The 15,504-nt window shown below is 38.2% G+C and overlaps 1 protein-coding gene across 3 annotated transcripts in view; it reads left to right on the forward strand.

Moving 5' to 3' along the window:
- KIAA1328 (KIAA1328 ortholog) overlaps positions 1 to 15,504 on the forward strand; it is a 170,566-nt gene that overhangs the window by 760 nt on the left and 154,302 nt on the right. For 2 of the 3 annotated variants that reach the window (XM_021538939.3, XM_021538941.3), the window contains exons 2-4: positions 4,110 to 4,145; positions 5,792 to 5,919; positions 9,753 to 9,847. In XM_021538939.3, coding sequence (XP_021394614.2) covers positions 4,110 to 4,145; positions 5,792 to 5,919; positions 9,753 to 9,847 — 259 coding nt within the window. Of the gene's footprint in view, positions 1 to 4,109; positions 4,146 to 5,791; positions 5,920 to 9,749; positions 9,848 to 12,327; positions 12,381 to 15,504 lie in introns of those variants that run through there. The other variant, XM_021538943.3, reaches the window with a different exon arrangement.

The raw sequence follows: 15,504 nt of genomic DNA on the forward strand, positions 1-15,504 counted from the left end.
GGCACTCAGTGTCCAGTGATAGGTTGGACTCAATGATCTTAGAGGTCTTTTCCAACCTTATTGATTATGTGACTCTTTGAAACTGAGGCTAGAAGCTGAGCAGGGAAGAAATCTGTCTTTTTTGACTAGCACCTAAGCTTGACTACAAGCACATCATTTTGGGTGAGCCTGTGTGGGACTTGGAGGGCTCTGTCTGTGAGGGATGAGAGTGAGGTTGGGGTGGTTTCATCTGCAGGGGACCTGGAGGCTCCTATTGTGGGAGCCTACGTGGGGCTGGACACGTAGGTGATGTGGGTGGTGGCTGTGGTGTTGGGAGCTCAGCCTGTACAAGCCTGGTTATGGAGAGATGTGCTTGTGCGGCTCAGAGAGCCAAGAGCTGCCACTGGTGGCTGGGCTTGTGTGGGTGGGTTGGGGCCTCAGTGACTTGAAGTCATTAGAGTAGAACTGACAGTCTGGCCTGGTGGAAATTTTGAAGCTGACAATTTAATTCCAGTTGTGAGGGGTTTGAAGCATTGCTGTTAGTCAGACTGAGAGTGGGATTTCAGCATCAAGTGGAAGAAATTGGAAAGAAGCGGATGTGTCTGTGCTCTTGTATTTATGTTTGACTGCACACTCCCTGGGACAATGTGCAAGTGAAACAGGGCAAGCATCCCATGGCCCGTTTAGGGAGCATGGCGTTATGATTTTCTATCTGTATAAAGGAAAAAAGGTTGTCTACAACTTTTTCTGTGCTGTGAATAGGATGAAGATGTGTGGCATATGTTGGATTTATTGCCACTGTCACTATTCTGCTTGGTTGTGAAAGTGTTCATACATTTACATTGACAATCTATGTTTATCAGTGAACAGGTTGTTTCGTATGACTAAATGGGGTTTATTGAGCCCAGCAGTGGCCTCATGTATTATGATATTCCAAGGAATGAAGTTCTTTCTGACGACGATTTCCATTCTACATGTTTTGGTGAATAGGCAGTGTTGCGTCTGGTCTTGTAAAAGTTTAAGTTCTTGGAAAAGCACATTGCACAATTTAAAAGTAATGATAGTGTATGCTTTCAGAAAAAGAGGAGTGGGGTGGGAAATTTGGTGGATTAGTTTAGTACCTTTGGAAAACTGAAGTTCTCTCCATCCTTGTTGAATTGACTCAGCACAGGAAGGCAGGTTGTATAGGTGAGCTAGACCCAGGTGCTGAGTTTCTGCAATGCCTCTCTGCTGTTGCACTGAAATTTAGCTGTGGTGGTGTAGGTCTCAGATTCAGTCAAAGAGAAAACGGAAAATTTCTTACCAGGCAGAAGCCTGAGAAACTGCTGAGAAGAATGTAAATAAGTTCTTTACCTTTCTTGTTGTTCACATTGTTGATAGTTAAGTTCTACCACTGCATCATGCACTGTGCACCAATGGTGTGGTTGTTTTCACTTCAGGACCAATAGAGTTGGTCTGCATGAAGCTCTGTATAAAAGAGTGATGTAGTTTGAAATAAATCAGAGTTCTATTCTCTTGCCTTCTGAGCAGAGTAATTTCATTCCTGTCCTGCCTCAACAGCATCATGGTGGTACAAGGCTTTTAATACTACACTTGCCTTACTGGCAGTCTTGGGAGGCATGTGACAGTGTGTTAATGTTAAAAGGTTGAAGTTGGTGCTGTCCCAGTGTTTCTCTGAGGCAAGGGCATTGTTTGTGAATCAGCCTCTGAGTCACTGTGGTTTTCAGTCCAGCTGATTGAAGTAGCCTGCTCTAGCTTTGAGTTGTTCTAATACATTGGGCTGCAAAGCTTCACCAGGAGAGTTGTCCTGGTAGCTGGGGGGAGTAATAGTGACAACTTTAACTAGTCTTTGCATCCTTCTGCTAGGAATTTATCCACAACAGCTGGCAATATCAGAGACGCACTCTAAAAGCGGGATGTTGTTTAGGCAGATCATTTTATTTCCTATAGCCATGTATTGACACGAGATTAACCGTATGTCAGTTGAGCAGGAACTGCCTGTGCTGAAGTTTGTTGTTTCCTGAAGCAGTGTGAACTGAATATACACTTCTCAGTACCCTGCAGCTTGCTGTTGTGGCTGTGCTGACACAGCTGTTTGGGCTGGGCTGTGATCCAGACTTGGACTTTTGATCCATCTTGGTGCTTTTTGAAAAGAGGGTATGGACAGTGCCTTCCTCGTTGAGTTTGTTCAGCTTCCTCACCCCTTCGTGCTATGCAGTGTGTTCTGGCAGCTGGAGGTGGCAGGCTGCAGCTCACACATGAGAACAGAAATGCTCTCTTAGTGTTTGTAGAGAGAGCCGGCTTTGACAGCAGTACTCACTGAATGTGTTTTTAAACTGGTGTGAGGCTGATGAGTAGGAATTGTTTACAAGTGATAAAGTGCATCAACAAGGTCATAAGTGAGCCTGTGATCAGGCCCTTCCAGTGTGATGGACAGTGGTGTTGATTGAAGTTGCTGTCCATGGGAGGAAACTCCCAGACTTTTCCTAATTTTCTCTGTGATAATTTACTAAGTTTTTGAGATGGTGCTATCAGAATAAAATTTTAATTAAGGCAAAAGTTTGTATAGGGTCATTGAAATATTTTCACAATTCTATTTTAGTTTATGAATGCAGCTGCAAAACCTTAAATGCATTTGTCTGTTAACAGCACAGAAGTTAGATAGTTGAGTTAATTGGCCAACTGTAGAAAGTTGAGGGAAGTAAAAGAGTATAAACAAAAGATAGTGGAGGAGAATTTTTTGCCCTGGGCTTTTGTTTTCCACTTTAGTATTCCCTTGTTTCAGCTGGAATAGAGTTAATTCTTTTCCTTGTACTTCGTTTGCTGTGTTTTGTATTTAGCATGAGAACAATGCTGATAACACACTGATGTTTTGGATTTTGCTCTGCAGTGCTTACTCAAAAACATAGACTTGTGTGACACATGCTCTGCTAATAAGCAGATGCAGAAGAAGCTGGGAGGGATCATGTCCAGGAGAGCTGACCCAAACTGGCCAAAGGGAGATTCCATGCCAGAACATCATGTCCAGTACATAAACGGGGGAGTGTTGGCTGGGAGCTGCCAATTCCTGCTGGGGAAAGAAAGTGGCAATTGTGAAGTGAGCAGCTGTACTGTGCATCACTTGTTTCTTTTGGGTTTTAATTCTCTCCCTCTGCCCTCTATGTTGCAGTTAGTATTATTATCCTGTTGTGTTTTATTTTGTTTCAGTTATTAAGCTTTTCTTATCTCTACCCATGAGGTTTACTCTTTCTCTCTGTTTTTCCTCCCACTTGGGACAGGGAGGTGGATAGAGAGTTGGCTGGCTGGGATTAAGTCACAAGTATGTTAGTTATTTATGTGGGAATGACAATCTTTATGTTCAGCTAAATGAAACTGCTCCTTTAAGGAAGACAGTATGATTTACACCCTTTCCTTAATTATATTGAGTCCTATTTTTAGTGGCTTTTAGGTGGCAGGGATTCAAGTTCAGCAACTGCTGAAGTTCAAGTTCAGTGACTGCTAATAGCACAAATAATACGGTGCCCTGTTGTTTCTGATTTTAAAGTGTTTTCTGTGGTCAAGTAATTCAATAGTTAAACCTCTGAGATATTTGAAAGTTCTTGTAACTTCTTAAAGAAAACCAGTCCTCAAGCTTTTATGTATTACTCATCATGTGATGATCAGATGAGAATGACCAGTTTAAAACCTTTTGCATTTATCCTCATTAATGTGTCATAGAATGTATTGCCCAGAATGGATTTCATTGCAATATCAATAAACACTGTTTCAGAATTTGCTTTCCCTACACATCAAGATGTTCCATATAAACTGTTTAAATTTACATAAATATTATTAGTTCATTATCTTACTAATTGTTCTTGTAACTGGAGCTGGTCTCTGGGATCTTTTGCAAAGGTGACCTCTGAGATAATCTTTACAGGCTGAAAGTTAATGCACAGTGAAGAAGGAGTAAGGCCCTTTGTTTTAGCAATCTTTGAGGTGTTTTTTTAACCAAGCTTTCCTTGCTTTTCTTGCTCCCAAAATGTTGACTGTTTTCTTATCAACAGCTATGCCAAATCCTTCTTTTTACAGTCCTGTTTAAAGAGCTAAGCTTGCATTCTTTTTATTTTCTTTAACAAAGCCACATGCAGCTTCTGATGAAGAAGATTCATTTGTACCTGTTTCAGGTATGACCTTCTAATTTACATAAACAAAGTTTTTTTTCCTGTGGATGATAAAATTTGCAATGTCTTTTGAGGTGTGTGGTTTGTGTGCATAAATGTGTGTAAGGTAGAGAGTCATCATAAGTTGTAATGGGACATACATGATTATAGCAGAGGATTTAAGCTCTGCTGCTTAGATAAGCATACTGTATCAGATGAGTAGTTCCAGGGGAGTTGTTTCCGTTGCAGGTACAGTGTATCTTTATCCAATTTATAAGGCAAACTGAATTTTTAATGTGGTCTCCAAGGAATGTTGAAGCATTAGAGGTGTTAGGTCTTTTGTAAATTTTGAAGATATCAATTGAAATGAAGATTCATTGTGTACAGATAAAACACTTATTTTTTTGTTAGTTCTTTTGACTTTGATTTACTGAGTGCATACTTGTGTACATCGCCAGGGAAAAGATGAATGTTCTTAGTTCCCCTCCAGAATTCTCTTAATTGTTTTCAAATACAGCTCTTAGTGACACGAGGTCCTGGAAACGTATCTGGGAATGGTTCACTGTAGACTGAAATTGTGTGTGCATCATCCAGCAGTCATAAGTTTTAAGGAATTATACTCTTTAGGTTTGTGGTACCCTTCAAAACTGCTGGCCAAACATCTCTGTTGCACTACAAAACACATGTAGGGATTTTTAAGCCAGGTGATGTTGGACTGTTGGGCTCTGGAAAGAAAGCAGTGATCCTAAATGATGGAAATTGATTCACTGTGGGAAGTTTTCTGCCACTTCTGTGGAAGAAAATTTCAGGACCATTGTTTTCACTTGTGTACAAGCATGGAGATACTAGAGTTTATAATTTAGTTCTTTCACTTGAATTCTAGTACACTTCTGAAATTAATTACCCAAATAATTGTAACTTATCTGCTAGTATGAGGTTAATATTTTTTTGTTCAAAATTTTTTGCACTTCTGAATAGTCAAAATTTAAACCTTGAGGCAGTACCAAGTAGGTATGGGCTTTAATCTGTCCCTGGGAGGTTTTAGTGTTAGTGTCAGTGTTGGCACTTTGTAATTGCAGCATCAAGATTTTCAGTTCTTTCATGTTCTTACCATTTGTAGTGGTGATCTAATCCTAATTATGGCAGGAAGTGTTTGACAAATGATCTGTGGAGTGTGCACTGCAGTGCCTTACTCATTTGCCTGGTCCTGAAAGGAACAAACAGCCTGAGCATCAGTAGGTTGGCTGTGTAACAGAAACAGTGGTATTTTATTATATGAGTGGTGCTTTTAAGAGCTTTACTGCTGGTTGGTTCTTTACTGTCTTTGGGTATCAAAGCAAAAGCTCAATTTTATGCCTTCACATCTTACTCAAATACAGTTTATTTGTACTGAACTTCAGTCTGAAGACATAATGTGCATTTCAAAATTTACAAAATGTTCATTGTGGCTGGGTGTGCTTCAGTGCCATGCACCTCTTTTTCTGCTGATGCATTCATCTTAATGAAATTTTGTATGGAGTGAGAGGCTGGGGGGAACTGCAGAGCTATTCCTGAGGTACTCATTCTTTTCAAAAAAAGATCTGCTAAGGCAAAGTTGCCTTTGTGGGAGGCAAGAATAGGGCCACTTTTCACTTTATAATCTGCATGTTCTGCTTGTCTTTCACTTACAGGAGTGCCTACAAAAGGAAATTTAAGAACACAGCGTTTGCCAAAATATCAAACAAGTCAAACAGAACTTAAGGTGCCTGTAGCTGTTGCTTCTGTTTCCATGGATCCTGATAAAAGCACAGGGCAGCAGGTCAGTAAAAGCAAACTTTTCTTGTTCTTAAGAGTGCACATATTTGAAAAACCAGATGAAAATTCTTAGATTGAAAACGCTTAAACGGTTTTAGAGTAGTTATTTTTACAGTCTCTCACACTTTTTGCCCACTTTACATGGTGGCTTTGTAGCAGAAATTATCACCTGAAGAAAACAAAGGCTGAATGTGCTAATTGATGTAAGTAGTGTGTAAGTGGGACTGTGTAAAATAGATTATTTATATTTCTGTATGTTTGTTTGTACAGAGGCAGTGCATGTAGCCCTGGATAGTGCCTAATGCATACTTTACTATGTAAACATGCAAGAAGTTTTGTTCTGTTTATTCATTTTCATTGCTCTAGTTATCTCATTTAGAAATTACGGGAGTAAAAACTCATTTCAGGGACCTTTTTGCTGTGCCTGTTCGTGTTAGAAGGGTAAAGTCACTTTTTGTTTGTGATATTTAAAGTTCAAAATGCATTTGAGCAGTAGAAGTAGCTTTGTCAGTTGATGTCAGCTGCTTTGAATTTTGTGGTCTCCTCCTGTAAGACTAGGTAATATGTTTCTACAGTTCCTTGCATTAGAAATTCCAGAGCAGCAGGGTTTCCTTTGGAAGGTTATTCTGTATGTGACAGATGCTGTGATGTTTAGAAATCTGTTGAGAGATGCAGTTTTTCTAACGTGGTTTGTGTAGTACAATGACTGTGTAAGCCATTTGAGTACTGTTGAGTCTCTTGCCTAGCAGTCATCTTGGGCCAGCCTGTAAATCACTTTGGTGGCTTGGACGTTTAGCATCTTCCCACTTGCAGGCAGGATCTAAAACCTTTGACTGCTTTTCTATTGCTGTTTTATTATCATGCAGTTAAATCTTGTTCTTCATCTAAGATGAGATGTCCTTCTCTGCCTTTTGTGTGCTGAGTAACTGGTGTGTGCCAGACATGCAGGTTCAAAACTGATGTGAAGACAGGTTGCTCAATTTTTGTCATTGCCCTTCAAATCCTTCAGCATGACACGTCTACTTATTACAGCAGAATTAATTTTTAGGGGTTTTCCTGGACTTGTGTATTTCCCTTTCTCTGTTTTTTTTTTTTTTTTTTTTTTTTTTTTTTTTTTTTGGTACTTGCTTTTAGAGGCTGGTATGTGCCTCTACTTTGCAAATGATGCTGTTCAGTGGCATGCAGATAAATTCCACAAATAGCCCCCATTATGCCGAGTCTTTATGTAGAAGCATCTCTTCAAAAGTATCTACAAGCCTGCTGCCTCACAGATGCCTTCATATGCCACATTAAAATCTGTTTTGTTGAATGGTGCATTGATTGCATTGCTTGTTGTCTAGAGAGTTTTTACTCCTTTTTTGTGAAAGCCATTATATAAATAGGTTTGGTGTACTCTGTTTTTAAAGATAATGCCTGATACATGAAATCTTAATTGGTGACTTGTGCTTTTGTATTTTTGCCAACAAGATGTGTTCAAAGCTATGTTTCATTTTTGTCTTTTTAAACCTTGTTTTTCGCTTGCCTTGCCAAATTCTTATGGAAACTTTGTGCTCTGGAGATAAGCTCTGAATACTTGAAACAAACAGCACACATGTTTTTACCCGTTATTGAAGAAGAACTTCTTTTGCATGGAATTTTCATCAACAACACAACTGGCTTTCTGCATAGCATTGTGTGCATGTCTAGGTGAGAGCTGATGGCTTTAGTATGGCATAGAGTCATAGAATGGTTTGTGTTGAATGGGACCCTAAAGATCATCCATCCAACCCCCCTGCCATGGGAAGGGACACCTTCCATTCGTGCAGGCTGCTCAGAGTTTCATCCAGCCTGGCCTGGACGTAATTCGGAATAAAATGCTCTAGGCTGGAGTAGCTGAACTGCTGTGGTCCTTTCTGTGATTCTGTATAATTTTGTCATGCAGTTATCACCTTCCAAGGTGTGGAGAATATCCTCCCTGTACTGAGTTACTCCAAAACTATCTTCTATCCTGAACTGTGTAGAAAGGAGAGAAGTCTGGAAAAAGGAGACAGTCTTGGCCTCTACCTCCTTTGTGGTCTTCAGATGGTCGAGCTGTTGCTGTGCATTATCCACAGCTTCATTTTGATATGTGTTATGTTACAAGTCTGCCTCTGCGAGTTCCTTGTGTATCATCTTTGCATACTTGTGGGTGATAGAAAAAACTGATTTTCCTCTTCATCCCACAAAAGTTTGTCTGACAGTATGTACATCGGTTTGAGTAGTAGTTTTTGAGATATTCTGTTAAAATCCCCTTCACTAATATAATCATCTTCATTCTCTTTTTTGAGAACTGTAACTTTTCATTTTTCTTGAAGTTCCATCATCTGCTAAAAAAAAAAAAGTCACACATTTTTAGCATGCACAGTGAAATTCCTTCAATCATACGTTTAGTTGAATTCAGTCAAGTTAGACATTCTTTCTTAATTTGTAAGTGACATATATTTGGGAAGAAAACTGTGAAATTGGATGCCCCTTGAAAAGTGCTGAAATTTGCCTTGTGAAATTGCTTTCCCCCTCACCCCTGAGAAGAGTACACTGAAGTTAAAATGAAGGGTCATGCAGGTATAACGAGTCTGTGTGAAAACATTGCCTCTCTTTGTAGTGGACATTATTCTTTAATTGTTTTTAAGATGCTGTTAATTAGCTAAGAAGGAAAGGGGTCACTTTGTCTCTGGTGTGTGTAGATCAGCTGTAATTGCTGATAGTGAGAGAAGCCCTGTGTTGGCTTTGTATTCTTTTGTGCAATATTGTGTTGACTTCGCCAAACTGCAGGGCATCTCGAGGTATTCTTTTATCTGATGTAAAGCACTATATATGCACTTGGGAGGTTTTGTAAAAGTTTATACTGATACTCCTTCAGATGGAGTGGACATACTGAAACTTTCCAAAATCCTGAACAGAGCAGCGTGGCTCTTACTGCTGAGTTTATTTTCGGGTTCGTGTTTCGTGTTCACCACTAGCGCTGCATAACGGAACACCCGATCAGAGGAATTTTTGGTGACTAAAACCAGTTTGGAGCAGTTTGTGCGTGGAAACAGCCGAAGTCGGGAATGTCGGGCAGCAGAGTGCCCTCTGGTGGGAACACGTGGAAAGTGCAGCGGTTCTCTCTGCGTTCTCGGGAATGCGCGAAAGATCTGTAGTGCTCAGCCCTGCTACAGCCTTCTTTTGACAAGTATTATTTACGAAAGCAGCATATATTTAGTAGTATAGTATATATATATATACACGAAAAAAATATTCGTTATATATATTCATAACTATATATTTACAAAATAAGCAAATAAGCCATTAAAATCAAACAGTAGCCACATGTGTAGGTGTTTGTGCTTTCCTCTGTGTTAGAAAAATGAAATAAGGGATGTGCTCTCTGCTAACAATATTTTGCTGTTTTATATGCTTTGGTCATAAATGCTAAGGCACATGTTTTTTTCCTTATTCCCTACATTATGATCCTAATATGAAAGTTTGAAGTTGGATTTGGATATTGCTGCACCATATTTCCAAGTCATGAGAACCTACTCCTCTTTATCTAGTATGAATCAAGGAATAGTGCATATCTTAAAACTTTATCCAGCATATTTTAGTATTGAAGCTAGAAGCTTGCATTTGAATTACAAATACCTTAAAATAATTCTTCACAATTTGGTAATTTGTTTCATTGAAATGTACTTACATTTTAAAATATATGAATTTTATTTCCAGTTGGAATTGATCTACTTTCAGCTTCTAATTATTAGATCTTGAAATGCTTTTAATAGTTTATGAAATATTTGTTTTCTTTTAAACAGTACATTCTAAAATGTAACTTTAAATTTTCAGGGCACTAATGAAGGAGGAATGAAGAGTGCTTCTTTAAAGGATTTGTGTCCTGAGGACAAGAGACGCATTGCAAACTTAATTAAAGAACTTGCCAGGTAAGAAGAAGCATCACCTGAAAATGCATTAAGTTTAAAGAGAGTCGTTTCTCTAATTAACATCAAGCAATGTAGAATTGCTTTAAAAACCTGGATATTTGTAGAAGGTAATTTCTCTTGTTGGAAAAAGTATGAAGCAGCCTGGTTGGTTTTTCCTTGCATTCTGAGCCCCTAAATATATATTTAGAGCAGAGGCCAAAATTTCATGACCAGCACTACTTCATTTGTAATAACCCAATGATAGGGCTAGGATTTTATTTGTTGTGTTTATCAAGTGCTATAAATAAACACATTCTGCTTTTGGAAATGACAGACTTTGTTGGTATGAAACTTTGTAGTGCTTATTATTTGGCAGAGGTAGGTTTTTATATGGAAGGCCATGTACTGATCTTGTGGCTGAAACAGGTTGGTAATGATTTGCCTGTGTAATTTTTACTTACCTAGCCAAGCTTCTTCTTGCTTCCCTTAATTTCTTCAGATTCTACCTATTCCTTGAAAAGAGAGGTAAAAATAGAGCAAGTTTCTCAGTTTTAGCAGAAGTCTTTTTCTACATTTCATTCCAGTGCTAGTTACATTCTTAAAGGTAAAGGAGGTAAAAAAAAAAGTTGAAATAAAGTGAGGAGAATTTTGTCCTGTTCATTGTCCCTAACACCTCAGAATCTCTGGATTCTTACAGAGTGGCTGTAAAAATGAGGAGGAGCAAATGGGGCTTTGGCAGGCTTTGCCATATTGGTGGGGAAGCTCTTGTGAGATGATCCCAGGTCCTTTGGGCTAGAAGTTATTGTTATTAATTACTCTTAGTAATTAAATGCTTTTTGACATAGATCCGTTATGTCTGTGTAATAATTGGCAAGCACTACTGTTCTTTTACATTTTATGTAGGAAAATTAGAGAAATTAAGTGTCTTGCTCAAGGTCATGCAATAACTCTCTGGTGCAGCTAGGAATATTTTCTCTCTGATTATCCCTATCCAGTGGACCATTTTACCTGCTAATAATTTGTACTAATACAGGATTTCCTACCACACAGTATTTTAGTAATTTCTGAAGTTCTTCATACTTGTGTTTTTATCGTGCCCTCTGTTAGAAAATGTATAGTTAAGACTGTCATAAAGAGTAGATTGGTGGGAAGCCTGGTTACAAATTGTCAGATGTTGGAGCTATTCGGACACTGTTGCCACTGTTGATATATAGAGGTATATTCTAATATTAAAAAAGCCCATTATTACATTGTTCCTCATAATACACTGGTCCCTAGTGAATAGTAGTACAGCAATTCATTCGAGCATGGGATTCTTCTTAAATCTCAGATGCTGTGATTTTTCCCTGAGGACAGTTTGGTATTTCTGCCTGACATTTCTTTGAAGAAAAATAGAAGGTGCAGCAACATTAATTTTGAAAAGTAAAATTAGTGGAACACTATTATTTTATACTTAGTTCTCTTTTATTTTTAAACCTAATCATATTTTTATTGGATGTAATTAAAAGTCCTTTGCAGAGTAATAGGGAAGTTGAACTTTAATTCCGCTCACCTCGTCACTTTTTTAAGACTCTCCATAATTTTCATCCTTAGTTGTGCAATGATGGAGAGTTTTTACAAGCAGTAGAACATTCTTTGCTACTTTGGAGAAGAAAAAGGAGCAGCAGAATGTTCAAAGTTTTACAGGAACACTGTCCTGCAGTAAATACTTGGAATAATAAAGGTCTCACTTGGGCTGTACCTCACTGTTCCTCATTTTGCTACAATTTATGAATAGTAGTTGAGGCTAATTCATACACATTTGTTGCAGGATGGTGAAGAGAAATAGATTGGTCAGTAAGTAGCTGCATGAAAACTCTTTTAAAGTAATAAAATTCTGTTTGTGTTGTGAAATATGATTGACTCCTGGGGATTTAATTTCAGCCAGGTCTTGCTTAAGCAGTTCAGGGTAGTAGTCTTTCCCCAGCTTCTGTGACTATTGAAGGAGAGAGCTCTCCTGTACTTTGTATTTTTTACTTCTCTTCCTCCAACTCTCAATCCTAGTGCACTTTAAAACATTGAGTATGTGTGTGCCAGTGCATTTGTTAAATTGCTGAAGTGTCAGACTTTGTATTGGTATGAGTAAATTCTGATGCTAGCTACATTAATATAATTTTCTCTGGGGAAAAAAAAGAAGATTCTGGGCTATAAAGATCTCCTGATGGGGATTCCAGTGTCTGACATTACTTGAGCTGTTTGGAATTGTACAGAGTTGGATTTTGGGACAAGGTCTAAAGAAAGGACTCAGCTTTCTAATCCTCCTTTATAGGCTAAATAATCATAATTTTTGATCTGTGCTGTTACCTGTAAATTTAACCATTATCTTGCCCTTCTTTGAATGTATCCTTTTAAGGTGATATGAGAGTGGCAGACAGAAGCCAGAGTTTAAAATACTTGAATGTTGCAAATTTGAGCTTTTTAATTTATTGTGTCAGCAGATTCTTTTAAAATTGCTTTTGTAGAGGAATTTCTGAGAAGAATGAGTCATGCGCATGTATGCCAAAGTGCTTTGTGGGTAAGTGGAGTATCCTTGAGTGTGATCAGTCATTATTTTCTAAGACAACCAGTGTGGCACCTTCATGTTTTCAGTGAGGTCCTCCTGGTGTGGTGGTGAAAGTGGCACAGTAAGAGCAAATTTTATCCCTATAAGTGAAGTCCTTTCAAAGAGATGAAGAGGACTCTCTCTGAACTTTTATTCCTGCAGGCTGCTCCTGAAGCCATCATCAGCTTATGTAATGAAATGATCAGTGACATGGTGGAGACACAGAAAGATTCTTACGCTGGCACTCTCTGCCAGTGTCAGAACACATTAGCCCCTTCTGAGAGGAGCAGTATAGGGCCCGCTGGGACATAGCCAGTTGACTGTTGAACATTAAGAGGCTTGAGAGACACCACACTGAGACTGATTATGAAGTATTCTTGAGTGAAATACTTTGAGTGATATGCAGGTTTTGAGAGATCTTTCTTTCTTGGCCTTTGGTTAAATAGAGAGGGTGATAACTCCTTAGCAGAGAGAGTGAATATGTACATGTTTGCAATATTCACTTCACTCCTGACTGGTATATAGCCATAGTTCTGTGACTTTGGTGCTCCTAGTGTGGCAGGTACATCATAAATACTTCTCCCCGATCACAAATGCCTGTACATGTTCACATATGGAATGTACCTTTTTTGAGTGAACAGAAGCATTGACTAAGTGATGTAGAATGGTTTATGAAAATTTAAATTTTGTTTTTAGTGGCAAAAATTGGTATCTAACTATTTTGCATTCTTTCTTTCTTTGAATAAGATAAACTTGGAGAAAGCTGACTTACTGTTGTCTTTGCAAACAAATCTTCAAAAGCAGTTTGGGTAGAAAGGTATCATAATACCCTTCTGCACCCATGAGAGGGAGTGATTTCCCTTTCCAAATGAGATACAAGATGGTCTTTGCTATTATATAGTGTTCTGGCTAAAATCACTGGCATGCCAAGAATGACTTGTAACGGGCAGCTACTAAAACAGTCTTCAGACAGCCTATTATCCCTTACTGAGAAAATGCTTCCCTCTTCCCAAGATCCTGGATACCTAAACCCTTTGCAGGGTGGTAGCAGTTTGGGATACCAGTCTTTTCTACTGTCTTTGATATGACACTTAAATTGATGAACTGCAATTGAAATTTTATAACGGAAGGTGAAAATGGGCGTCAGAACAGAGTGTTAATTTGGTTGCAAAACTGGAAACCACTGAAATGGTTTCAGTAAAGCTATTTTATAGTGTATATTTGCTGTTTTTCTTCCAGTCCTTATGATCTTTGAAGGAATACTTGCCTGTGGTTTGCATTACAAATCTTATGTGTTTGGCCTCTTGTGTTGCTGTCTCTCCTGGGTTACACTACTTTATATTTAACCAAATTGTTACCTTGCTTTAAAGTCTAAATATTTTCTCTTTTTTTGTGTGTTACTTTAGGGGCAATTTTGTGCTGCAGTTTTCTTAATTGGTCAGGCAGTGATACTGTAAATGAGATATCCCTAAGCTTGTCTGGAAATTACTTTGTGTTGATAGGTAAAGCATGCCCAGGATTATTGTATCACCAATCACACTTACTTTCTATGCTTAAAAAGTCATTTGTAGCTATAAATTCATGCTGTGAAATCTAGTTTTGTATTTTGTAGGTTGCATATTGTAAAATTTATCCATTGTGTAGCTATTTCAATTAGGTTTTGGGCCCATAGCAGGTTTTTTTTTTTCTTTTCTTTTTTTTTTTTTTTTCCCTAATGTGTACAAACTGCTTGAGTAAAATGTATCAGGGTTGTGAATCCTGATCCTTGGACAAAAATTCTGTTTCTTTCTTTCCTCTCCCCCACCCCTCCATGGTGGTCTTCCCTGTTCCAGATGACATTCTTTGCCTGGAATTTAAAACTTGTAGTTTTCAAGAATTGTCACTAAACTTTTTTAGTCTTTGCTAGCCAGTTGGCAGACTAATACCACATTGGTGTTTATTAAAAGATAAGTGTTCCCAAGGAGTGTAGGACTGATCAGTGAAGTTCCCAGTGTCTGTTGTTTAGTTTGTCTCTGTCTTAACTATCTGAGCTGCAATGTTCTTAATGCATTTCAGATTTTTCTTGGTAAAAGCTCATTTTTTAAATATTTAAGAAACAGAATGTGCTGGTTTTAATTTGCTTTCTTAACTCTGCCTTCAGTCAAAAAGAGCTGAGTTCTGTCCCTAGTGTAGTGTTGATGTGAGTATTATCATGGCTCTTTCTTGTGTATGTCAGTTTTTCATTAAACAAATAAAACTTGAAGTGCTGTTGACTTGTGCAGTGCTTCAAAAATTGCACCTGGAGAGCATCAGTCCTGCTTACTCAGTGGAATGAGTCAATGTCATCAGCGAACTTCTTGATCAATTCCTTCTTTAGATTAGACAGAAATACTAGTATCAGCAGTGGACCTGGGAACACACAGTAATAAATGGAACTGGTGAATGAATAATTAATTTTTAACACTAAGGTGGATGTCCTAGGAGGGCTTTTTGTTAATATATTTGCATTATGAGTTTTTCTAAAGAGGGTCCTGTAAATTTAAATGATTTATTTAGATGCGTCTAGAATTATATAGGCTTTGAACAGTTGAATTTAAAGCAAATCTTGAACAAAGATGTTGCATGTCCTATGGCACAAAGTAGCTGAATGTGAATTGAATGCAAGAAAATGTTGCAGACACTAAATGGAAGGAATAGTTCCACTGATTCATCATCTTTGCTCTCAGCTGTCAGTTGTCTGTTTGATCCTGGAAGCAAGAACAATGGAGCTGGATACCAGCATGTTACTCAGTGGAGCAGTTGAGCCCTTTGTAGTTGTGCCTTCGTTCTTTCACTGATCTTTTCACTGACCCAAGTATGTGAACAGAGGGTGAAAATACTTTTGAGGAGCATTATATGATCCTTGTAATGTTTTTGTACAGCATCAGTGAAGTCCTCCATAGTTCTGTTAAAAATCATGTGTTCTTTACTGCCAGAAAGCAAAGAAATAAGTTTATTAAAGAAAAACCTAGCAACTCACTGTTTATAGTAAGTGATATAAATCCAGCATAATCTGATGAGATTCTTGTATGCCTTTTCTTTAACTTCCTTTTGCCACCTCCTGTGAGTAACTGCCTTT

This window comes from Lonchura striata, chromosome Z (assembly GCF_046129695.1).
Source record: "Lonchura striata isolate bLonStr1 chromosome Z, bLonStr1.mat, whole genome shotgun sequence".
NCBI lineage: Eukaryota > Metazoa > Chordata > Aves > Passeriformes > Estrildidae > Lonchura > Lonchura striata.